Source organism: Rhineura floridana, chromosome 3 (genome assembly GCF_030035675.1).
Source record: "Rhineura floridana isolate rRhiFlo1 chromosome 3, rRhiFlo1.hap2, whole genome shotgun sequence".
NCBI classification, from domain to species: Eukaryota; Metazoa; Chordata; class Lepidosauria; order Squamata; family Rhineuridae; genus Rhineura; species Rhineura floridana.
In genome coordinates, this window is record NC_084482.1 from 203,792,420 (window position 1) to 203,818,226 (window position 25,807).

The 25,807-nt window shown below is 46.8% G+C and overlaps 3 protein-coding genes across 5 annotated transcripts in view; 1 reads left to right on the top strand and 2 right to left on the bottom strand.

The window, feature by feature from the left end:
- LOC133381220 (zinc finger protein 345-like) overlaps positions 1–3,537 on the bottom strand; it is a 29,776-nt gene extending 26,239 nt beyond the window's left edge. The window contains exons 1-2 of one of the 3 annotated variants that reach the window (XM_061619997.1): positions 3,522–3,537; positions 826–934 (exon numbers count right to left, since the gene is read on the bottom strand). The gene's annotated coding sequence lies outside the window, so the exon portion shown is untranslated. Of the gene's footprint in view, positions 1–825; positions 989–1,617; positions 1,685–3,521 lie in introns of those variants that run through there. The other 2 variants (XM_061619996.1, XM_061619999.1) reach the window with 2 other exon arrangements.
- LOC133381267 (zinc finger and SCAN domain-containing protein 23-like) lies at positions 1,798–2,784 on the bottom strand. Its single transcript, XM_061620161.1, has one exon. The coding sequence runs from the start codon at positions 2,538–2,540 to the stop codon at positions 1,800–1,802; it is 741 nt and encodes a 246-aa protein (XP_061476145.1). The 5' UTR covers positions 2,541–2,784; the 3' UTR covers positions 1,798–1,799.
- Positions 3,538–3,920: 383 nt separating the features above from the next.
- Positions 3,921–25,807, top strand: part of LOC133378880 (uncharacterized) — a 38,864-nt gene continuing 16,977 nt past the window's right edge. The window contains exons 1-8 of the mRNA XM_061613493.1: positions 3,921–4,083; positions 6,528–7,546; positions 8,743–8,842; positions 9,492–9,589; positions 10,911–11,040; positions 14,500–14,803; positions 20,008–20,129; positions 23,710–24,449. Of these exons, the coding sequence (XP_061469477.1) occupies positions 6,818–7,546; positions 8,743–8,842; positions 9,492–9,589; positions 10,911–11,040; positions 14,500–14,803; positions 20,008–20,129; positions 23,710–24,449 (2,223 nt within the window). The 5' untranslated portion in view covers positions 3,921–4,083; positions 6,528–6,817. The remainder of the gene's footprint in view (positions 4,084–6,527; positions 7,547–8,742; positions 8,843–9,491; positions 9,590–10,910; positions 11,041–14,499; positions 14,804–20,007; positions 20,130–23,709; positions 24,450–25,807) is intronic.

Sequence of the window (25,807 nt, forward strand, 5' to 3'; positions counted from 1 at the left end):
TGCTTTTCATTAGAGCTTGTACCTGAGTTTGCTTATTTCCTCCTCCCTCCCAATCTAATTTCCTTTTGTCATTTTTTAATTTAGATTGTAAGCCTGATGGCTGATTTTTAATGGTCTGTAAGCTGCTCTGGGTACCTTTTGGGCTGAGGAATGTGATAAAAATGATTTCAATAATTTGGGGCAGTATGCCGGTGAATACTCGTTGCTGGGAATCACAAGAAGGGAGAGTGCTGTTGCACTCACATCCTGCTTGTGGGCTTCCCATTGGGGCATCTGGTTGGCCACAGTGAGAACAGGATGCTGGTCTAGATGGGCTACTGGCTTGATACAGCAGGGCTCTTATGATGCTCTTACATATGTTTGAAAACGGCTTTTTTTCTGTGTGTTTCTGCACTCTTCCAGATCCTGCCATCTGCTGATGCTTACAGGAAGATATCTTTACCTGAAGAATCTGCCTTCCCATCATCTTCCTGCAGGGGTGTACGGGAGAGGGAATGCATCACCAAAAAAAGGACAAAAAGAGAACACAGATTTGCAAAAAAAATGCATATGCTGATTTAGAAATAACTGCTATAATTCAGACAGAAATACAGCACATATGTGCTGTGCAGTGGTTAGAGTGTCAAATCCCTAATCGCCCATGAAGCCCGCTGGGTGACCTTGGGCCAGTCACCAACCTAACCTACCTCACAGGGTTGTGAGGATAAGACAGAAGGAAAAGAGCCATGTATGCCACCTTGAGTTCCTTGGAGGAAGAGGTAGGAAATAAATGCAGTAATAAATAACACACAAGATTTCAGCCTTAGAAACATAATTAATCCTTACCCAGAATATTTATATCCCTATCACCATTTTGTTGGGCTTGTTTGTAGATCTGGCTCTGTGAACTGCCTGGAAGTTCCTCCTCTGTTCCCAGGAAATTCATGTAGGCCTCCTGCAATGATCCCATTCAGATCAAACGGATAGGGCAGAGAATATTATTCCTGTGAGCAAGAGGCTTTCTGCTCCCATAAATCTCTAACACCCAAGTCGCCAGTTTCTATACACACACACACACACACCCCTCTGCTGGGCCCTTAAAAGGACCATGGCAGACAGAATTCCAACAGATGAAAGTGCTCCTTCCATCTCTGTATCTACATGCTAAAAAAAACTATACCTTCTGGACTTCCTGTCCTGATATGCCCCTGATAAAAGCAGTCGCACTGCCAGAAATAAAAAGGTGGCACCTTTGCCCTGCCTTGCAGCTCTGTTCTGAGGCTTATTTAATTAATTATCAAAAGTTATATACCGCATGATTGTACAAAGCCTCTAAGGGGGTTACAAATAACATTAAAATGATAAATGAAAACAGTTAAAAACAAATAATTAAAACATTTTAAAAACAAGATTAAAACACATCAGCATCTATTTGTCTGGAGGATAGGCTTGCATAAACAAAAATGTTTTAGGCAGGTGCCAAGAATACAGTGAAGCTACCTGCCTGACGTCAATTGGCAGGGAGTTCCAAAGTGCAGGTGAAGTTAAGCAAGATAAGTATTGCAAAGGCTTCTATACCCTGAAAACTGCTAGAGGAATCCTAGAGAATGAACAGCTAAGGATTATTGTTGTATTTACCTGTTGTAAACCACCCAGAGAGCTTCAGCTATGGGGCGGTATATAAATTGAATAAATAAATAAATAAATAAATATTGTTAACAGACACTGTCAATAACTATTCATAACAGTTGATCATTGCATTGTTCTTATTTGGTGTTCTGTGGCTGGTGGTAACTTGGTTCTGAGGCTTTCAGCCTTTTCTACATGTTGGGATTGATTCCATTCATTTCTACATGAACAACCACATGTTCTGTGGGCATGAAAATCTTGCCTGCCTTGGCCATTTCCTGGCTCATGAGGAACTCCTCTGCCAGGGCCACCGCCTGGGAACACGTCTCCAGCCCGCCTGCTCGGATCCAGCCCTGCAGTTCCGGCGGGAGGCTGGCCAGGAACTGCTCCAGGATCAGCAGCTCCAGGATCTGCTCCTTGGTGCGTCTCTCCGGCTTCAGCCACTGGTGGCAAAGCTCCTGCATCTGGCTGTAGACCCTTCGGGGGTCCTCCACCTCCTCGCAGCAGAATTGCCTGAAGCGCTGGCGCTGAGCCTCCATCCTCAGGGCATCCCCTCGCAAGATGGCCGCCTTCACCTTCCCATAGTCCTCCTGATCTCCGGCTTCCAGGCTCCTGAAGGCCTCTTCCGCTTCCCTGCTCAGGGCTGGCAGGAGCCAGGTAGCCCACTCTTCTTTAGGCCACTGGCAGGCTTTGGCCACTTCCTCAAAGGAGGTGAGGAAGGCCTTAGCATCTTCCCAGGGGACTGATTCAGGCATTACCGTGTTCCCCCATTGCTGCCGCTGGGTTTCCCAATACTGTTGCATCTCCTTACCCAACCCCCCCTTTCCCTCCTGCAATGCTCCCTGTGCTGATAGTTGTTTTGTCATATATTCATACTGAACCGCACTGGAAGATTCTCCTTTTAGTACTGGTCCTGCAGAATTTTGCACCATTCTATTGTCTCCTTGCTCTTCTCCCTCGGAACTGCAATAAAGTCAGTGAAGGTCTTTTCTGTCAGATTGATTACAGGCAAAGCCTTTTGCTCTCAAAACCCTCAAGTCTTTCTAGAAACTTAGAAGAGGAAAGACCTAACTTCCTGGTTGGCAGTGTTGTGGCTCTGCAATTGAACAAATCAGGACTGACAAAAGAGCCGCAACTGTTAGAGGCTCCCTCGGAAATCTCCAAGGCCATCCCCAGAGGGGATTCCTTAATGAAAAGGGAGGTTTCTTACTGGAAAAAAATGACAGGAGTCACTCCTTTTTTAAAAACAAACACACACACACATTCATATGCAACATTGCTCTTCCTATTCTCCCTTCCCCCTGCACACCTTTTAAAGATACAGAAGACTTCTTGGTTGCCAGGCCCAGCCTCCAAGAGGTCTTCTGTATCTTTAAAAGTTGTGCAGGGGGAAGGGAGAATTCCACCTTGTGGTTTTTCCTCATTACAGAGTTGCAAGAACAGCTGTACTTGGCTGACTTTCTCTTCTCCTAAAGATACAGGAACAGTCTCAGGCCATGAACCTGGCAACCCTGACTCTTACTAATTTCTCAAACCTCTCCCTGCAGTGAAGGATCAAGTCTGTAAAGAAGTTTGGAGCAGCCACATTAAAAGGTAGGCAGGGCATTCCAGTTAGGGAGTTGCCAATCCTGTTTCATATGGATATCATTGCATAGTCAAGGCTTACCAACAGCATAATCCTAACAATATCTATTAAGAAATAAGTCCTGTTGAGTTCTATAGGGCTTAGTCCCTTAGTAAGTGTGTTTAGAATTGCAGCCTTCAGGGGTATCCATCTTTACTCCTGAGTGCTCCCATCTAACATCACAACACCAGGCTTTCTTCCTACAACAGCCCTCTGGTGACTGGCCTGGCCTGAGGGCACTTAAACCCTTCTTGCCAGAAGCAAGTAAACTAGATTAAATGATCCTTACCCAGGATCTCTAAGCAGATAAGAAGGAATGATCCCATCTAGGGTTGCCAGGTCCATGGCCTGAGATTGATCCTGTATCTTTAGGAAAAGAGAAAGTCAGCCAACTGCAGGTGTTCTTGCAACTGTGTAATGGAAAAAAACACAATTCTCCCTTCTCCCTCCACAACTTTTAAAGATACAGAAGACCTGTTGGAGGCTGTGCCTGGCAACCTGGCATCAATTCCCATCTCTTTCTTGGGGAAGAGAGCCTGATATTTGGATTCCTTTTGGTCAGAGGTGGGTGGTCTTTATAGGGGAAACTCCTGTTCATAGTACTTTTTTCTCCTTTTCTCTTTCGAAGGGAGGAGGGACTAGATCAGGTATGGGGTACCTCGGGCCCTCCAGGTGTGGCTGATTTACAACTCTCATCAGCCCTGGCCACTGGCCATGCTTGCTAGGGCTGATGAGAGTTGCAGTTGAGCCACACCTAGAAGCCCAAAGTTTCTCCACAGCTGCAACAGATGAAGTGTCATTGTCTGGTCTGTTAGAAAGATGGAGAAAGATGTTTCTATGCCTCCCACAGGGTGAGAGGCAGCTATTAGAAATGGATTCTGTGCCCCCATCCCAAGTGAGAGATGAGGCAGCGTGCATGGCATGAATATTTGGTCTGGGTGTGTGTGTTTGTGTGTTGCTTGCTTGTTCTGTCAGTATTTGTCCAGATTTGTGTGGGGCTCATGGTGTCAACATGCGAGTGGGTTGTTGACTGAGGAACCGAGATTGAATTTTGGGAGTGGTTGCAGAGTCTGGAGCAGCCTTTCCCAACCAGTGTGCCTCCAGATGTTGTTGGACTGGTTGGGAAAGGCTGGTCTGGAGAGTGATTTGAGGGTGTGCTAGAATAGCAAGCTCGAGCATACTGGTTTAGAGCAGGTGGGGGAAGCTTTAAGCCCTTCTTATGTTGCTGAACTATAACTTTCTTCCTGCTTTCGGGCTTCCTATTGGGCCATTGGCCTGATCCAGCGGCCAGGCTCTTCTCATATACTTATCATCCCTGGCTATTGGCTATGCTTGCTGGGGCTAATGGGAGTTGTAGTTCAGCAAACATCTGGGGGGGGGCAAAGGTTCCCCACCCGTTTCAGAGTATTAATGTGCATGTTGATCATGTAAGGGTGTGCTTGAGTAAAACTGAATCGTGTGTATTTTTATCTGTAGTTAGATTAAGCAGTGTTTATTGCTTTATAGGGGGCTAGGGATTTAACTGGATCCATTTGTTTAATGGTATGATAGACTTATGTATGGTGGCTGGGAAGAGTGAGCTGATTTTCTATTGCCCAATTGTCAATTGTGTTGCTTAAAAAGGTGGGTTTTTTCTTTTTAGTTAATTTGTAATATTTTGCTTCCTGATATTTAGAGAATATTCTGTCTATGCCGTTTCCTATGAATTTTCCTTTTATTTTTGTTGTTGATTTTTATGTATAATGTTTATGTTGATATTCTAGGTTGTAGTCAACTAATTTTTACTCAGAGTAGACCATTGAAATTAATGGCTATGAGTAACTTTGGTCCATTGATCCCAACAGGTCTACTATGAGTAAAAGTTAGTTCAATATAACCCCCTCTTTAGTTGTTAATTGTGTGATAGAATGGAGAAATCCTATGGCATTTATTTTGTATTTTCTGTTTATTTATGATAATGTTTATTTATGATGTGTTAACCTACATTGCCAACTGCTGAGTAGAATGTAAATGTACTACCTTCAGGTCAATTCTAATGGCGACCCTATGAATAGGGTTTTCATGAGGCTGAGAGGCAGGGCCTGGTCCAAGGTCACCCAGTGAGCTTCATGGCTGTGTGGGAATTCGAACCCTGGTCTCCCAGGTCGTAGTCCAACACCTTAACCACTACACCACACTGGCTCTCAAGAGTTTTAGTTAAATCTGAGAGTAGGGTTGCCAGATTCAGGGCCTGAGACTGATCCTGTATCTTTAGGAGAAGAGAAAGTCAGCCAAGTGCAGGTGTTCTTGCAACCCTGTAATGGGAAAAACCACAAGGTGGAATTCTCCCTTCCCCCTGCACAACCTTTCAAGATACAAAAGACCTCTTGGAGGCTGGGCCCGGGCGTCCAAGAGGTCTTCTGTATCTTTAAAAGTTGTGCAGGGGGAAGGGAGAATTCCACCTTGTGGTTTTTCCCATTACAGGGTTGCAAGAACACCTGCACTTGGCTGACTTTCTCTTCTCCTAAAGATACAGGATCAGTCTCAGGCCCTGAACCTGACAACCCTATCTAAGAGGTATATAAATTGACCCAATAGTAATAAAAAATCAACTGTGAATAGAAATGAAGGACAATAAAGTGTTAAAGGCAGAAGAAATGAATGTAAAAGGATCAGGGAGGAGAAGTGAAAGAAATCACGGGTGTGTGTGGAGGATAAGGTAACTGACTCTTTTACCCCCATTTTGTGACTGTTTCTGTTCCTGCACCACCATTTTGCGGCTGCTGAGCCTTGGTAATTTTCAGCCAAAAGTTTGAGAACCCCTTCTTTGTTTGAAGATTCCTCTGTCTGGTCCAAGTCTGACTGAAGGATAAGGAATCCGAAGAAGGGAGAGCAGGCTTTGAGTTAAAGCACATGGACTGTTTATTTTTACCTGTATATCCCTCCTTTTCTACGAGGAGTTCAAGGTAGCTTGTATGGGTCTCTCCCTCTCCATCTTATCCCCATGACAACCCCCTGAGGAGGTAGGCTAAGAAGTGCTGATGTCTCAAGGTCACACAAAGAGCTTCATGCTGATCAGGGATTTGAACCCTGGTCTCCCAAGTCCTAGTCTGACACACTAACCACTGCACAGCACATATGTATTGTATTTTTATTTAAATTATAGCAATTGTTTATAAAGCAGCATATGCAAATTTTATGCAAACCTGTGTCTTCTTTTTGTCCTTTTGTATGTGATGTATTTCCTCTTTTCTTTCTGGCAATGCTTATGTGGCCATCTTATCTACTCAAATGTTCTGCCTCTCTCTTTTAATAGGAAGAAACTGCCCTCCCTTCCCCCAACTCAGGAATGCCTCTAGGAAATGGACTACTGGAGGCCTCTGACAATTGCTACTCTTTTGTCCCTGGCAAATCTCTGCAGGTCTGATTCATCCCAGTGGAGGGCTAAAATCAGCCAAGGATTTGAAGTTGGATTGTTCCCTCTGCATTTCTCGCAAGATCAGGGGGATTGGGAGCAAAGGTCTTTGCGAGGAATCCACCTGCCAGAAAGAACCTTCATCTGCTCTCTGCTTCTGGATTTGAAGAGGTCGATTGAGAAGTAAAAGGATGAAGGAGCAAAAATCTGCAGGCCCAAAACTAGAAGGCCACATAGGCAGAGCAGAAGAAGCCACCAGAGCAGTTTATTCTGAATATCCGACTGAGAGACTAGGATGGGGAGTGTCGCAAGAAGGCAAAGGGGACCCTTGCAAGGGGATGCCAGAGCACTGGGAAGTTCAATGGCAGGAGGTCCTGAAGACCCTGCAGCCCATTCAGACAGAAGGGGAAGATGCACCGGGGGTGCCCGAGTCTGCCCCCTGGGAAGATGCCAAGGCCTTCCTGGCCTCCTTCGAGCAAGTGGCCAAAGCCTGCCGGTGGCCTAGAGGAGAGTGGGTGGCCCGGCTTCTGCCAGCCCTAAGCGGGAGAGCGGAAGAGTCCTTCAGGAGCCTGGAAGCTGGAGATCAGGAGGACTATGGGAAGGTGAAGGCGGCCATCTTGCGAGGGGATGCCCCGAGGATGGAGGCTCAGCGCCAGCACTTCAGGCAATTCTGCTGCGAGGAGGACCCCCGAAGGGTCTACAGCCAGCTGCAGGAGCTTTGCCACCAGTGGCTGAAGCCGGAGAGGCGCAGCAAGGAGCAGATCCTGGAGCTGCTGATCCTGGAGCAGTTCCTGGCCAGCCTCCCGCCGGAACTGCAGGGCTGGATCCGAGCAGGCGGGCCGGAGACGTGTTCCCAGGCGGTGGCCCTGGCGGAGGAGTTCCTGAGGGGCCAGCAGGAGGCCAAGACTGGGCAGTGGCAGGTGAGGGCTTGGTCATGGTTAGAGTCTCTAGGAGACACAGCATGTAGAGTAGGTGACCATCTGTAGTTCAGTTTCAAATGGACAGCAAGGATTGATGCCTCCTGGCCTGTCTTAACTTTTTTCTGCAGAATGGCATTCTACATTAGAGCATTTTAAATGCTTCCAAAAAGTGCCCCAACTGAGGAATGCTCGAGACAGCCACATATAATACCTAATCTTTGTATCATAATTATTGTTAGTTATTTTTATTTAATACATGGCTTATTGCAAAACATATCAAGAGTTTAAACAATTTTAAAGGAATTACATTCATATCATACATACTGTTGTGTCATATGTATGTTCACCAGTTTATGAGATGAATATCAGAGCTACTATGATTCCTGTCCAAAACTAACCATAACGATTACTGTTATTGACAAATGATTATCATTAATAACAATTTCTTAACTATGATTTGATAAGGCTTTTTGATACTGTCTCTCTGCAATTCCTCTACCGGTTTTTAGTATCAAAATTCTTTGCAGTCCTTGTCTCCCATATCTTCACAGCAGCCCTTCAAGGTCCTACTTTTTATTTCAGACAGGGCTATTGTGTTTTTGAGACAGGGATAGCCAACACGGTGCCCTGCCGATGGTGCTGAACTAAAATTCTCATCATCCCTGATCGTTGACCATATTGGCTGATGGGAGTCCAGCAATGTCTGGAAGGCACCACATTGGCTACCCCCAATTTAAGAGCTTCCTGACAGGGTGGAAATCTATAGGTGCAACTCTTCTGGGCATATAGACACACTGATGGCAATCATGCACCACCTCCTGGAATTAAAAACTTGAACCTGTGTTTGTGTATTTCTCCCTCCCTCCCAATTCATCTTCCCTTTACAATGTGTCTTTTTAGATATTAAGGATTGTAAATCGCCTTTGTGTGAGAGAGAGCAGAAAAAGCATTCCCTACCTAAATAGATCTGCTGGCTGGAAATGGAGGGAATTGTTAAACTTGTGTGCTGTTCAGTTGCTTAACTTAATTGGCCTTGGAGAAGCCTCATGAGAACCTGTGAGCTGGTGAGACGTTTATTTTGCAAAAGGAATGCAATGGCATAGAGCTGAAGGGAGCAGAATGTGTCTTTTGCTTAGGGCAGTCCATCTCCCAGCCATGTCTCTCTCTATTGATTGGGACCATCCTTCCTGTTTTAGGGGCCTCTGAAGGAGGAGGGCATGAATTCCCTGGATGCTGTGCAGGGTCAGATCTACAAAGAAGTCAAGCAAAATGGGGACGGGGAGATCAACTTGACGGGTAAGAATTCACTGAATTAGCTACTATGTTCTGCCACCTTCTAGGTTTGTGAGATGCTTGGGCTGACCACGTGAAGGCCTAGGCTACAGCACTGGTACCAGTCCTGTGGACAAGGGAATTTTGGCAAATGCAGCTTATCATGTAGGGGATCAGAGCAGCTGCCTCCCCTGAATGTCTTTCTTCAGTGCCACTCTGGAAGGTGCAGGATGCTCAGCCTCTTCTTGTGTCTGATCCAAAGTGCCAGAACTAGGTCTCTCTACCAAAATGAGAGAATGCAATAGCGTTATACATATCCAAGAATCCTGCTTTGATCAGAACCTACCAAGTTTTTCAGGCTTTTTCCCAGGTCAGTTTCACCTGAAGTGGAGCTTCCTAGAACAATATACCAGCAGCTCCTCTGTGCAAGATCCTTGAAATAAGCTGTGCACGGCCTGAGTTGTTGGATATAAGTTGAGCTCTTTCAGATGCTTCAACTTCTCTTCACAATAAGAGCATCTTTTCCCACCACTGAATCGAAAATTGCCTTTGACAAAATTTCCTCTCGGGCTTAACACTTAAAGGGAAAGGACTCCCATCCTCCTCTGAATCACCCTAACAACAAAGGGGAAGACAGGCTCCCCTTCTAAAATCTCCATTCCATCCCCTGCAGGCAATGCAATCAAAGTCTCAAGTCATTCCAGTTCATCGCTTTCTCCTGAAGGACAGGCAGTGGATCAAACTGTTGGGAGAGAGGCAGGTGTCATTCTGGTGAGTCGCTTTGTTATGTGCAAAGCTGTAGGTGTATAGGAATCAGGGCAACATATGCAGCGATAATGGCTGCTGAAAAGTTAGTTCGTTTAGATGCAGACTGGCTGCCTGAGATGTGTGTTGTGGTGCTAAATTTGTTAAGCAGACAGTAACAGCGGTCTGAAATGCGAGTATGCCAGTGTGCGCGCATTTACCGAAGAAAGCAGGCTTTTACCCTGCATTAGGATCATTGAGACTGAAGACTTAGTAAAATAAGAAAAGCTACTTTATTTATGGAAGTACATAGTAGATAGAAAGGCATACCTAGTGCTAACTAACTAAGTTGGAGGCGCAATGCCCAGATGTGGGAGTAGCCCTCATGGCTCAGGAGGGAGAGAGCAGAGACAAAGGTGTCTCCTCTCTCTGGGATAGTTGGAGAAGAGAAGAGAAGGGAAGGGTGGAAGGAGGAGGGGCAGATAAGGTTCCCTAAGACATATCAGTCTAACGACAGGTAAAGGTAATCAAGCCTAGCCATCTGGAGGACCCTAACTCTATCTCCCTTCTGGAACATAAAAAAAAGAACAAAACAGGAGTTGCTCTTGCGCCACTTCCAACAATGTGCTTACGTTCGGACAGCTGGAAAAGGTTTAAAAGACACCATATCTTCCAAAACGTTTGTAGGATTAGAATCATAAGCCCAAACTCAATACTCTGGCAGTGGCCTGTGTTAGTATATATTTATTCCCATGCCTCTTCTGTAAGTGTTGGGGGTTGGGCAATTTCCCCCATTGTTACTCTGGCCTTGTTTGCATGTCACAATAGCCCACAGTTTATTTTAGACCATAGTTTTGCTGTGAATATGCCTCCCCCGCCCCGCTGCGTGGACCCTCTTGTGGCTTCTCCCAGTTCCCATGTGGCCCATCTATGGCTTGTTGTGCCATCTGAACTCAGACAGTGGTTTGTTTCAAACCAGAAACCACAGATGATAAGTCAGAAATATTGGTTTGTTTCTGAACTTGCTGCTCGTGGTTTGTATGTTTCAAACAAACCCAAATCCAGGATCAGACAATGTGACAAACCATAGCATGGCTTGTTTTCGCCATCTGGGAACTGCCCACTGGGGGTGGGGTAGGCGGAAGGGATGTTCACAGTCAAACTACAGCTCAACATAATTTATTTATTTATTAGATTTATATCCCGTCCTTCCTCCCAATAGGAGCCCAGGGCGGCATCGTGGCTTATTGTGATGTGTAAACCAGGTCCCTGAACATTTATTAGTGGACTAAGGATTGTAAATGTAATAGTCCTGTGTTCTTCCTTCACGAAATTTTTGTGCTTGCAGGGAACAATGGATCTCGACAAAATGGGCAGCTCTCTGCAGATAGTCAAGCTGAGAGTTACCCAGCCGGTCCAAAAGACCATGGTCTGGCAAGTCCTGCAGGAGGAGGATGGTGGGAACAGAGATTCTTTGGGTAAGGAATTGTTTTCTTCTGGTCAAGAAAATCCAGTAAACATCAGGCAAACCTTTTGCCATTTGTAGGGTTCAAAACAGTTGGTAGACAAAAAGAGGCCTCTTTCCATTTTTAAATGCATATGTATGAAAAGAAACTTGACATAAAGGAACGTTAATCCATTCCCAAAGTACAATACTCTTATTCCTAAATACAATCCTTTTTTGTACAGAAATTGCCATTAAAAGCTGGGACTCTCCTTCCCTTCCCTTGGCTTTCTGCTTCCTTCCCCTATCTTTCCTTTTGGCCCCTTCCCATGTGCTGCCACTGTTGGGACTGTTAAGTATGGCAGCTGTACTGAGACAAGTCCTTTTCAACTTGTTTATAAATGATGTGTATTTATGTACTGTATTTGTACCCCACTCTTCACCCTAAAAGCCTGCTGGAGTGGCTTATGTCCAATCAATTAACACAAGAGAACTTCTGTCCGCAGGCTTGTAATCTAAGAAACACGACACACAAGAGGCAAGGGACAGGGGGCAGAGTTGGGGGGACCAGTGAGACAGTCAGGTGTGCAGGGACAGGTAAAAGTAAAAAGGTATCGCAAAGAGCTCCAAAAGGATCTCTCCAAACTGGGTAGATGGGAATAGACATGACAAAAATATGTCCCTCACACTAAGCAACTTTTAGATTCATAGGAACACAGGAAGCTGCCTTATGCAGCCAGACCATTGGTCCATGTGGCCCAGTATTGTCAATAATAATAATAATAAATAGCAATACTCCATTTTTGTGATGTTAATGACGTATTTTAAACTGTTGTAACCTGCTGTGGAACCTCGGGGTGAAGAGTGGGTAATAAATTAAAATAATAACACAGACTCATCCCCAGCCCTACCTGGAGTTGCTGGGGATTGAACCTGGGATCTTCTGCATGCCAAGCAGGCGCTCTTTCCCAGAGCTATGGGGAGGCAGAGCATTTCTATGGAGGAGCCTACCACTTTTGCGATTTCTGCCTTGTTTGAGTTTGTGCCCCCTTTGACACATGGAGTGACCCCACCCCCATTACGCCTTTTACTGTCCTTCCTATATTATCATGATTAATGAATTTATACCTCACCCTTCCTGCAAAAGTACACAAAGCGACTTATGCCATATTGATGCAGTACAAAATATGACAAAAGCACAACCTCAAAACAACAGCAAAGTAACAAGTAAAACCAACAGCAGTTAAAAGAAAAAGCAGCGTTTTTGAAATCAGATCCCAATCTTCTATCGGGAGCTGCGGGACTGCACTCTTCCCCTCCCCTGCCGCTCTGGCCCCAGCTTCTTTTCCCAGCCTTAACCAGGGCTCCCTCTTAACCAAGATTTGAAGCCCAGATCTGAGGCTTCTTCCAAGAACAAGTGTTAGTGTTCAAAGTCTCAGTGTCACAACGTTAAAGGTCCACTTCCTATGTTGTGCAGAATAGACTTAGATGGTACCGGCAGGGGGCCCTCACCTGCAGAGCATAGTGATCGACTGGGTGTATAAGGGGTAAGACCAGGGCTGGCGCCAGGAAGGCCGGGGCACTTGGGCACGAACGCACGCACGCCAACCCACCTACATACCTACCTTGCCTTGCACTCCCTTGCTTGATCCGTGGCAGGATTGCTGCTGCAGATTGTAGGGAGGGAGCTTCCGAGCCACCTACCTGTTCCCTCACTCCACCTACTTACCTCTCCTGTCTTGTGCGGCTGTGCATGCTGTGCACACAGGGCTGTCATTAACTAAGATGGCGGCCGAGGTTTCCCTAAGGTGCTGATGCCCCTGCCGCCACCTTGGTTGATGGCAGGGATGCATGCATGTAGCATGCATGTGTGCCATCAACCAAGATGGCGGCGGAGGCTTCATCCCCTTAGGGAAGCCTCGGTTGCCATCTTGGTTAATGGTGGCCCTGTGTGCACAGAGCACGCAGCCGCAAAAGACAGGAGAGGAAGGTAGAGTGAGGGTGGCTCGGAAGCTCCCTCCCTGTGATCTGTGGCAGTGATCCTGCCACAGATCATGGAAGGGGAGCTCTCCTATCCTATCGAGTGGCCCCAGGGGCCCTCAGCCAGGGTCCGACCTGGCCACCCTTTGGTGCGAGCCCTGGGTAAGACCATCTTTCAGGTATCCTGATCCCAAGTTGTATAGGGCTTTGTACACCAAAACCAGAACATTGAACTTGACCCAGTAGCTAATGGGCAGCCAGTGCAGTTCTTTCAGCAGCAGGGCAACAAGTTGGTGATATCCTGCCTCAGTGAGTAGTCGTGCTGCTGCATTTTGTACCAGCTGCATCTTCCAGACCAACCTCAAGAGTGCATTACAGAAATCTGGAGGTTACCAGTGGGTGGAAGATAGTAGTGAGGCTATCCTGATCCAGAAATGGCTGCAGCTGTCTTACCAGCCTACGCTGGTAAAAGGAGCTCCTAGCCACTGAGGTCACCTGGGCCTCTAGCAAGAAAGATGTAGGAGCACCCCCAGATGATTAACCTGCTCTTTCAGAGAGAGTATGGTCCTATCCAAAGCAAGGAATTGACCAATTATCCAGACTTAGGCTCAACCTACACACAGCGCATCCATCTTTCTAGGATTCAGAGTCATTTTATTGGCCCTCATCCAGCCCACCACAGAGTCCAGACACTGGTCTAGGGCTTCTATGGCCACTCCTGATTCCGATGTTATTGGAAAAAAGAGTTGGGTATCATCAGCATACAATTCAAGGGCACTTTGCAGCCAGGTAAAAGCACTTGACAAGGGCACGTGGAGGGTGTGGCCCAGGGAGGGGACATATGGAGCAGCCTGAGGGCCTGATAGAGATATCTGGAGGGTTGCATTCAGCCTCTGGGCCTGAGTTCCTCATCCCTACGTTGGGCAGTTAGGGACTTCCTTTCTGAGCAGAGGTGGTCAGAACAGCACCCACTATCCCAAATACATCCACACTATGAATTGTATTCTTCTAAGATCTGCTCAGATTAATGAACCTGAATTACCCGTGTATTAACTAATTATTTTATTATTTTGTTTCTTTTGAAGAAAATGCATCAACTTCTAGCAGCTAATGACACTAACAGTTAAGAGTTTTGACAACTCTTCTCCATGATTTGTTATCTTTCCTGTATGCGTTACAATTCTGTGAAGTATTCTAGTTTGCAGAAGGTGGTGTTGGATACTTTTATTTATTTATTTTAAAAGCCATGTTTCTAGCCCTTATTAGCATTAATAGGTTTGGTTAATTTATCTATAAAGCACAGAGTGTTGTGTCTGGTGATGTACATTGTCACAAAATGACAGCTCCAGCTAAAAGAAGAGGTTAGGCAACATAGCCACAGAAGCAGGAAAGAAAGATGAATATAGTAGAGAAAGAAATACTTTTGATGAAACAGCTAGGTCAAGAAAGATTACAGACATCTTGAAAGGAGGTCTCCACAGCATGGACAAAATTCCTCTCTCTGTTTCTGCAGGTGATGGAAAGGAATTCCTGCTCAAGATGGAGAATTCTCAGTGTGGAGGAAACTGGTCAGAGAGTACCTCTAGGACTGCCCCAGAGATAAGCAATGGGAATGTGCTGGAGGTGGCTGAGATGCAGGAGGAAGGAGGCCAATCCAAAGGGCAACAGTGGAAGCAGCCAGAAGAGAGAGAGCATGAATGTGGTGAGCAAATAGAAGGTCTTAAACAGCAATTAGCCATCCTTCCGAAATGCATCCAATGGGGGAAATGCCCTTGCTCTCCAAGTATGGTAGGAGATATTGCTACAGATCAGAGCTTGTTATGATGCATGTAACCAAAGACCACAATGAATGCCCCCTGTCAGAAGAAAACTTTCAACAAAATTCACATTTTATTGAACATCAAAGAACTGTAATAGGAGAGAAATAGGATGAATTCTCTGAGGATGGGAAAAGATGTGATTTGACTAGATCTCAGAGTCACCATACAGAAGAGAAACCTAATAACTCCCCTAAGAGTGTGAAGTGTTTTGGTTATGCAAAGTCAGTAAAGGAAACTCAAGTTGAAAAGAGGCCATATGAATGTTCTCTGTGTGGAGAATTGTTCAGTCACAGAAGGTATTTGAGCAGACATCTGAGAATTCATACTGGAGAGAAACCCTATGAATGCCCTGAGTGTGGGAAATGCTTCCATTGGGGGGACACCTTGAAAACACATCAGAGAATTCATACTGGAGAAAAACCATATAAATGTTCTCAGTGTGGGAAAAGGTTCAGCCAGAGAGGATACTTGAAGGTTCACTGGAGAATGCATATGGGAGAGAAACCATTCAAATGTCCTGAATGTGGGAGAAACTTTTATCGGTCAGATAAGTTGAACCAACACCAAAGAACACATGGAGGACAGAGACCTTATGAATGTACTGAGTGTGGGAAGAGTTTCATTCGGAAAGATAGAATGGTTAGGCATCAGACAATCCACAAAGGGCACTGACTGAATCTGTGGTCAGCAACAACTTTTGCAAAATCAGCAAGGGATGTTCCATCAGCACCTGAACTTCCACCATTAGAACTGGCCTCCCATCAGGCTCTCTTGCCAAAGACCCCCTTTCTTCTTCCCACTTTGGCTGCTAGCAGGCCGGGTGCCAACGGGTGGCCAGGTTGTGCCCTGACCAAGGGGCCCTTTCTTTAGGGTTGGGGGGGGTCCCTCCTGCTCGTTGATCCTTGGCAGTGTTGGGTTGCAGGACTCAGTGACCTGACTTGCTGCGGATCGCTAAGCGAGAACTCCCGGGAGCTCCCAGGGACCTGCCCCGTCAGTACAGACAGTGTGGGGCTTAAATAAGCCAGCCCACCCCACCTACCTGTTGGTCAGCGTGCATATCCTATGTACTGTGTGCACATCTGTCATCACCCAAGGTAATGGCGGGGCATCCCTAAGGGGTTGCCCTCAGGGATCATCCATCTTGGATGATGGCTCATGTGTGCGTGCAGTGCATAGGGCATGCATACTGAAGCAACAGGTAGGTGGAGCAGGTGGGCTGATTTAAGCCCTACGTTGCCTGTATCAGGCAGGGGGTGTTCGGCCTTACGGCACTGCAGGCCCGGGAAAGCCAAAACAGTGAAATTCTATAGAAAAGGTGTTAGTTGCAAACATAATTTAACAGCAAAATAGCTGATTTAGGTTACCATCATGCCTGCTGACTGTGAGATAAAGCTCATTTGGTCTTAGGAGGATGTATATAGTTATGAATAAATCTGTTTAAGATGGAACCATTTTTCCTGTCATCCTTTTCCCCTAAGGAACGTTGGGAACTCCAGCCCAGAGTAGATGTCAAAACTCTGCAATATGGAGATAATCACAAATCTTACTTTGTTATCATCCACACCAACGAGTGTCCTCTGCGCATGTAAGAAAATACAGACTGGAAAGAAACTGGGTCAGAAAAGTTTCCAAAAGAGAGAGGATTTTATCAGACAGCACAACAGATGAACAAGAAGAGAGCACTTGTGTGTTAGGAGTGCCATCATAAGTTGGACTTAGCTTTCCCCGCCATCAGTGTGGGAATACTGGGAGGTATTCACCTAAGTCCTACTCACAGTACACCCATGGAAATGAATGAACCTAACTTAGGTTGCAATCCAATACATGTCTACTCAGAAGTAAGCTTCATTGGGTTCAGTGGGACTTACTCTCAGGTAAGTGTGTATTGGACTGCAGCCTTAGTCATGTCCATTAACTTCAGTGCGTCTACCCCAAGTACGACTTAGTTGAATACCACCCAATATTTCTTCACCTCAGAAGCCTCTCTATCTGTATAATATAGATCATAATATTGGAGGTGGAGTTTGATCCCTCCTAGGCCTGGAAATATTTCCAGATTATTATTTTTTTACTTAAAAACTAAACATCCTCACACATGAAAGTCTGCATTTGTTTATACTGCACGTGTGGAACAAAGCTTTCAAATCTTTGCAGCCAAGAAGTCCTTGGTTTTAAAACCGTGTCTTTTAAAGAAGCCCACTATTGCCACCTTAAGGGCCACTGCTGTTGCACTCACGTCCTGCTTGTGGGCTACCCTGCCCCTGGCATCTGGCTGGTCACTGTGAGGCCACCGTGCTGGACCAGACGGGCCTTTTGGTCTGATCCAGCAGGGCTGCTCTTATGTTCTCTAAATGGCCAAGGCAACAACAAGGAAATCCTGTCTGCAGACAAGAGAACTCTCCATTTATTGTTCAGGGGTAGAGAACCTTTTTCAACTTGAGGGAACATAGGAAACTGCCTTATACTAGGTCAGGTTGTTGGTCCATCTAGCTCAGTATTGTCTACACTGACAGGCAGTGGCTTTCCAGGGTGTCAGGCAGGGAGTCTCTCCCAACCGTACCTGGTGATACCAGGGTTTGAACCCGAGGTCTTTTGTACGCAAAGCAAATGCTCTGCCACTGAGCCCTTTGAGGTACAAGGGATCTGGGGGATTTTTTTGGGAGGGGAGGAGCCAGAGGCAAAAGTGGGTGGAGCAATAGGGTTGACTCTTACCTTCATACAGTAGGTTCTATTTTAGCCTAAAAAAAGTAAAAGATAGGTGTGAAGTTCTCCATCTCTACCTAGTGTAATTAATCCACTTTTCTTAAAATTTTCCTTTCTGAGATTAGGAAAGGGACAGGAAAGTGCACTGTAAACTGTGGGATGAATGAATGATAAATGGGAAGATGTGGGAACACCCTGCAAGCAAAACAGGATGAATGCAGGATGAACGCTTATTGTCGTATAACTGCCCCATAAACCAATTGTAACAAGTCATCAATAAAGACTGGACGTAGTCTTACCGCTGCGTAAGCAAATCAGGATAAACGCTGAATAAACAGGTAGGAGCCCACTATTGGGAGGAAGGGTGGGATAGAAATCTAACAAAAATTTCCTGATACAGAATTGCTGTGGGGCATTGTGGGAAATTCAAATGATAGCTCACAACCGTGATCCTGTGTCTCCGGGGAGCTTACAGCGCACTCCTCTACAATTTGTGTTTTTATTTTTTACATACAGACAGAAGTAATTCCATTTGATTAAATGGTGTTTTCTCCCAAATAAGCAGATCTAGCAGGGAACAGGGAACTTGCAGCCTTCCAGACGTTGCTGGACTACAACTCCCATCATAAGAACATAGGAAGAGCCTTGGCTGCTGGATCCGGCCAACGGCCCATCTAGTCCGGCTTTCTGCTCTCACAGCAGCCAACAAGATGCCCCAATGGGAAGCGCACAAGCAGGGCCCGAGTGCGAGATCCGTCGCCCCACCTGCAGGTCCCAGCAACCTGTTATTCAGAGGCATACGGCCTCCAACTCTGGAGGAAGAGCCTAGCCATTATGGTTGGTAGCCATTGGCAGCCTTCTCCATGAGTCTGATCCTCATTTAAAGCCATCCAAGTCAATGGCCATCACTGCCTCTTGTGGGAGCAAATTCCATAGTTTAACTATGGGCTGCGTGAAGGACTTTCTTTGGTTCCTGATTCTTCCAACATTCAGCTTTATTGATGTCCACAAGTTCTAGTGTTATGAGAGAGAGAGAGAGAGAGTGAAAAACCTTTTCTCTTTCCACTTTCTCCATGCCTCTATCATGTCACTTCTTAGACAGTAGCATAGTGGTAAATTCAGAGTGAAGAGTCCCTTTGTGAAATGGACATCATGCCACACCCCCTCACAGCCACACCTCCTAGCTTGTTTGCTCTCCTTTGTCATCTCTACACTCCTCAGTCCTTCCCATGTTCCCACAACAGACATTCCTAGAAGCCAATCAGCATGGGAGTGTTAGCTACTGACAAGAGTCTTCTCTGTGGCTGACTCAACTCCTTTCTCTCTCATTGGCTCCAAACAGCAGGAAAGGACAAGGAAGCATGTTAGAAGATTCTTCTCAGTGGCTAACACACACTGCTTTCATGCTGAGTGGCTTGTAGGACTCTGGAGACATAGGGACCCAGTTCCCAAAAAAGTAAGGGGTCTGAGACCCTAGAATAGATTACTGCACCTCAGCCCCAAATGCAGAGCTTGGAAAAATTACTTTTTGAAAACTACAACTCCTATCAGCCCCAGCCAGCATGGCCACTGGATTGGGCTGATGGGAGTTGTAGTTCAAAAAAATAACTTTTCCAAGCTCTGCCCAAATGCTGCAACCTTTCCTCATGGGGGAGCTGCTCCATCCCCTTAATCATTTTGGTTGCCCTTTTCTGAACCTTTTCCAGCTGTACAAGATCCTCTTTTTTTTTTTTTGGCAAGGCTTGACTATTGGCAGTGCTGGCTGGGGCTGATGGGTGCTGGAATCCAACTACATCGGAAGGGCAACCACATTGGAGAGCCTGGCTGGGAGTCCAGAGTCTGTGAGTTCAAATCCCCACTCGTGTCTCCTAGGTGTCAAGGGCCAGCTAAATATCATCCCCACAGTGAGTGGCTCAGGGATTACCTGCAGCCGTGGGCAACCTGCATAGTCCCAAGGAGCCCAGTTGCCCCCCAGCTGGCAGTTGTGGCCAAGGAAGGGGCTGGCTTGTGCAGCTGTGGCAAGCTGAGCAGGCCCTAGCCAGCTGGGGAGGACTAGCCTCAGAGGGAGGCAATGGTCAACCCCTTCTGAATACCGCTTACCGTGAAAACCCTATTCATAGGGTCGCCATAAATCGGGATAGACTTGAAGGCAATCCATTTCCATTTTCAAAAGGCTTAACTTTTTGCTTTTGAAGCAAAGCTGTCACTGATCAGAGCAGCTGATATGCTTGCAATTGACGGAAGCGGGCTCGGATTCCCCACGAAGGTTTTCGTGCCTTGCATGAAGGATTATTTTGCACCCCAACAGTTGTGATTTGGGGATAGTCCCGAGGGGCTGTAGCGAGCGAGCCGTCCAGTAGGGGTCGCCGCAGGGTCGGCTCTCCTGCCTCAGAAGCACCGCCCTCGGTCAAACCCCCGACGGAAAAGGGGAGAAAACCTTGAGGGAGTGGAAAGGCGTCCGAGGAGAGACGAGCTGTGCCACCTCCTCCCGCTTCCAGCCAACCAGGGAGCCTGGATCCCAGTCCCTCCTTCCGGACCGGGGCAGCTGAGCGGCCGACCGGAGAGAGATTGGAAGGGAGGGAGGAAATCCAGAGTCTCACCGGCCTCCTCGTCGATTCCGGTATGATTGGGGAGCTTCACAGAGCTCTGCTGCTGCGGCAAGAGCTCCACGTGGGGGCTGCCCTCGAGGCTGCCCTCCTGCACGCCCTTTACTTGCCTGGGACTCAGCCCCTTGAAAAAAATAGGGCTGACTTCTAAGTAGACTCGCCTAGGACTGCATTGGAGGAAGTCGCTGGGCCTCAGCCCTCCCCTCCCCACAATAAGGGCGGAAAGACACACTCGCACACACACAGCACAGGGTTAGAGTTCCGGGAGCGACGAGGAAGCCTGTCGCCCTCCAGATGTTGCTCCCGCCCAATCAATATGGGGATAGTCTTATTTCTTCCCCTGCAGGAAACATTTCCAGGGTTGTTTTTCTTTCCTTTTTTTTGTCAAGCTCATTTGTATCACACACAACAATAAATAAATAATGTTTGTATCACGCAAGAAAATGTGAAGCCGAACAGCCCCTTTAAGATCGTTTCTTGCAGCAAACGCAAGTCTGCTGTGTTAAGTAGGGCTTCCTCCTCCCAGCGAGGTATACCTGGGATTGCAGCCTAACAGTGCAGTTCTGCTCCGGAATAAGGGACTCCCAGATAACTATGAATAGGATCGCAGCCTGCGAGAGTTAAATAAATGTAAATGGACCGCCTTCAATTCGATTCTGGCTTATGGCGACCCTGTAAATAGGGTTTTCATGAGGCTGAGAGGCAGTGACTGGCCCACGGTCACCCAGTGAACTTCATGGCTGTGTGGGGATTCAAACCCTGGTCTCCCAGGTTGTAGTCCAACACCTTAACCACTACACCACACAGAGTTACTGTGCCTGTGGTTAGTCAAACCAGCGGTCCGCCTAGCTCAGTACTGACCCGCAGTGGCTCTCCTGCATTTCAAGCAGTGAGTCTCTCCCAGTCCTACCTGGCAAAGCAGATACTCTGCCGCTGAGCTACACTGTTGTTCCCCAGTGACCCGTATTTGTATTGCTTTCATTGATATATTTTTATACTTGTGTTTATTTTTCTTTGTAAGGTGTCTTGAGGGCCTTTGGCCAAAAAACGGGGTATAAATAATAATAATAATAATTGTAGTTACGGTGCCTCTGTTCCTGATGGTAGTCTACAGCCGTTGTGGCTAGTAGCCATTGATGGCCTCATCCTCCACGGATTTGTCTCCTCTCCTCTTAAAGCCTTAACACAGGAACTTGAAGCTGTCTCACACCAAAACAGATCACTGTTCCATCGAGCTCCGTGTGGTGGACACTGACTGGCAGTCGCTACCTAACTACGGGGAAGGGTTGTAGCTTAGTGACAGAGCATCAGCCTTGCATGTCGAAGGCGCCAGGTTCAGTTCCTGAAGGCATCTCCAGGAAGGGCTGGGAGAGACTCCTGCCTGAAACCCTAGAAACCCACTGTCAGTCAGTGTCGACCATGCTGAGCTAGATGGACCTGTGGCCCAGTATGGCAGCTTCCACTCCAGGGTTACAAGCAGGGGGTCTGTTCTTTACTGCTGAACTAGAAACTTTCCCTTTAACCTTCCCTTGCCGCAAAATATGAACTGATGCGCCTGGTTGCCACTTTCTGTTCCGGCTTGGCTCTTGTGCCCTTAACAACTGAGGGGAAAGCAAAAATTCAACAGGTGCAGTATTTCCCAACCCAAGGACATAACTGCTGGGGACAACATCACCTGTTAAATTTCTGTCTGGCATGTAGATGTTCAAGTGCAAGGGCTTTTTTTTAAAGTGGTTATATAATGGTTAAGATGTGTGAACAAGAAGAGGGCATACTTTGAAGTGATGTTAAGGTTGTGTACTGCTGGGGTTATGAGATCAAGAATCGAACTAGGAGGCCCCCTAGTTGAAATCTCACCTCAGCCCCACACACATACTAGGTGGTCTTCAGCCATTTTGAAGGATCAGCCGCCCACCTGCAAAATGGGCATATTCCTACCATCCTACCTGGCTGAGCTCTTGCAGGTGACCTTTTTGAACAAGGTATGAAAGAGATGTTGGCCGTCATTGTGTCTCCCTGGGCAAGTCCTCGTAGGAATGGAGGAGGCTGCCTTCTACTGAGTTGGATCGTTGGTTCATCTTGCTGAGCATTGCTCACACAGACTGACAGCGGCTCTCCAGGCTTTCAGGCGGGCTTGTCTTCCAGCTCTACCTGGAGATGCCGGGGATTGAACTTGGGACCTTCTGCATGCAAGGCAGATGCTCAGCCACTGAGCTCTGGCCCATCTTCTTCCTCTCCTTTGCTTCCTTCCATATCTGTCCCCATTGATCTCACCCCCTGGCCATTGAAAGGCAATGGTCCTTCCCACCCCTTTTTTGCATATCAAGCCCAGAGAACTTCTTAGCAAGGGAGGAAGGGGGAATTGGAAAGCGACTTTGCCTAACTTTGTCCCAAGGATGTTACCCTCCTTTCACCAAATGTTTTGGACCACAACTCCCATCAGCCCTAGCCAGCCTGGCCATTTTGAACTCCAACTCCCATCATCCTTTGGCCGTACTGGCTGGGTTGAAGGTGGATGTGATCTAATTTATTTACTTATTAAATGTATATCCCTCCCTTCCAAAGGAGCCCAGGGCGGAAAACACATCAAGAGTAAAACAAGGCAGTTTAAAACCTCCAAAAAACATTTAAAAACTTCTAAATGTGCTTTACATACAAGGCTATTGTTTGGTTCCCCCCCTCATCCTGTTGCAAGGGAAGGGTGGTTTTGCCTAAATCAAGCCCCCTGTGGAATGTGTGCTTGAGATGAGATTTGAAGGAGGGAGTTTCAACAAGCCTTTTAAGTAGAGACCTTATCCCAGTCTGTGTCTGTGGTCAAATTGCTTTTTAAGATGGTTTTAAAGTTGTTTTTCAAAGATGTTTTTAAGATGTTTTAAGATGTTTTTAACAATATTTTATTTTAATATGTTGTAAAGTTTTTGGTTTTTCAGATGTTTTAAAGTGCTTTTAGTGTTTTTGTTCACCGTCCTGGTCTCCTTCTGGGAGGAAAGGTGGGTTATCAATTTAATTAATAAATAAACAAGATCACGGCTCAGGTTGCAGGCCTAGATGCACTTATCTGGGAGTAAGCCCTGTTGATCTCAGTGGGACTTACTTCTGAGTAGAGTGTATTTAGGTTTCGACTGTCAGTCTCTTAATTACGCTCTCTCTCCCTGAACCCACTTTGGTGATATACAGAAATAGGCTGTTTTTCTGGAGCTCGTGAGAGTGTATTTTTGGCTTGTCCTAACTGCAAGGTCATCTCTTTCTTTCTCCCCCCCCACCTAATTCCCCAGGTATTTTAAATATTCCATTATCTGACTCCCCTTTGCTCAGGAAAAAACTCGTGTCAGGGATAGCTCTTGGGAATGGCCCTGGACTCATGGGAATCTTTGATGATTGCTGCTCTTTTGTTTCCTGTCAAATCTCTTAAACTCTGGCTCATCCCAGTGGAGGGGTGAAGGATTAGAAAGCGGATTCCTCCCCACTCCCCACCTCCTGCTTTTCTGGCAAGATCAGGGACGATTGGGAGCAAAGGTTTTTGTCTGGAATCCACCTGCCAGAAGGACCTTCATTTGCTCTCTCCTTCTAGATCTGAAGAGGTTGATTGAGAAGTTAAAGGGATGAAGGAGCAAAAAACTGAAGCCCCCAAAACGGGCCAGCCAGGTAGAGAGGTAGGAGCCACCAGAGCAGTTTATTGTGGATATATGACTGAGCGATCAGGATGGGGAGCATCACAAGGGGGCAAAGGGGGTCTTTGCAAGGGGATGCCAGAGCACTGGGAAGCCCAATGGCAGGAGTTCCTGAAGACCCTGCAGCCCATTCAGACAGGAGGAGGCAGCACACCAGCGATGCCTGAGTCTGCCCCCTGGGAAGATGCCAAGGCCTTCCTGGTCTCCTTCGAGCAAGTGGCCAAAGCCTGCCGGTGGCCTAGAGGAGAGTGGGCTGCCCTGCTCCTGCCAGCCCTGAGCGGGGAAGCGGAAGAGGCCTTCAGGAGCCTGGAAGCCGGAGATCAGGAGGACTATGGGAAGGTGAAGGCGGCCATCTTGCGAGGGGATGCCCTGAGGATGGAGGCTCAGCGCCAGCGCTTCAGGCAATTCTTCTGCGAGGAGGTGGAGGACCCCCGAAGGGTCTACAGCCAGCTGCAGGAGCTTTGCCACCAGTGGCTGAAGCCGGAGAGATGCAGCAAGGAGCAGATCCTGGAGCTGCTGATCCTGGAGCAGTTCCTGGCCAGCCTCCCACCGGAACTGCAGGGCTGGATCCGAGCAGGTGGGCCAGAGACGTGTTCCCAGGCGGTGGCCCTGGCGGAGGAGTTCCTGAGGGGCCAGCAGGAGGCCAAGACTGGGCAGTGGCAGGTGAGGAGTTAATGTTTAATTTGCAGACTAAGAGAAGGGAAAGCATAATGTGCATTACTATTATTACTTCTTGCTTCCAATTAAATACTGCTTTTTTTATATGCAGCAACCATTTTTAGTCTCCCATTAAAAGCCGATTAATTACTATTTTGTCTTTAAAAAACAAACAAGTTGGATTTAAATCAAGTTCCGCTTATTTTCCTCTCAAAATAATGTGGAAAAAGACATAGATTTTTGGGGTTCGTGAACCCCAGGAGCACTTTTCATTGTGTAATTTACACTTTCAGGGGTGTCCTTCTGCTACATTGTCAGGTTGAACCCTGATAAGACCGAGGTATTACTTGTGGGGGACAAGAGAAGGTTGGGCGACATTGACCTGAAGTTCAACGGGGTGAGTCTACCCCTAAAGGACCAGGTCCGCAGCCTTGGGGTTGTGCTTGATTCCAGGCTGTCCATGGAGGCTCAGATTTCGGCAGTGAGCCGGGCAGCCTGGTACCAACTACACCTCATACGAAGGCTGCAACCCTACCTTCCTGTTCACCAGCTCCCACTAGTGGTACACGCCCTGGTCACCTCTCGTTTGGACTACTGTAATGCGCTCTACGTGGGGTTACCCTTGAAAATGGTCCAGAAATTACAACTGATACAAAATGCGGCGGCTCGACTACTTACAAATAGTCGCCGCCGAGATCACATCACACCAGTGTTGTTCGACCTACACTGGCTACCAGTTGTTTTCCGAGCCCAGTTCAAGGTGTTGGTATTGACCTTTAAATCCCTACACGGTTTCGGCCCAGTTTATCTCACGGAGCGCCTTCAACGCCACCAATTATGCCGCCCGACAAGATTGGCCACACAGGGCCTTCTCTCAATCCCACCAACAAAAACAGCCAGATTGGCGGGTACTAGAGAGAGGGCATTCTCAGTGTCGGCCCCCACTCTTTGGAACTCCCTCCCACAAGATCTCCGGCACGCCTCTTCCCTAAATGTGTTTCGGAAAGCCTTAAAGACCTGGCTCTTTCAGCAGGCCTTCGGGGTATCCGGGGAGGGTTAATTGTTATAACTGTAATGCCTCCTGCCCAGTTTTAATATTGTTGCTGCAGATGTATTGTTTTTATATTGTATTACTGTATTTTATCAATTGTATTTTAACAATTTTGTAAGTCGCCTAGAGTGGCCATTGCCCAGATAGGCGACGAAGAAATTAAATTTATTATTTATTATTATTATTTTGTCTCAAATTTTAACCTGTAATTTTAACCTGTCCACAAATTTCAGCCAGTTACCATGTACTGTTTCCTTCTGGAAACAAAAAACACTTGGGGTCCAAAAACACCCCAGAAATTGTTGTTGACTTG

Bases quoted from the DNA above. Each gene is read 5' to 3' on its own strand.
- LOC133381267 (XM_061620161.1), bottom strand. From the start codon at position 2,540: ATGGTGCAAAATTCTGCAGGACCAGTACTAAAAGGAGAATCTTCCAGT.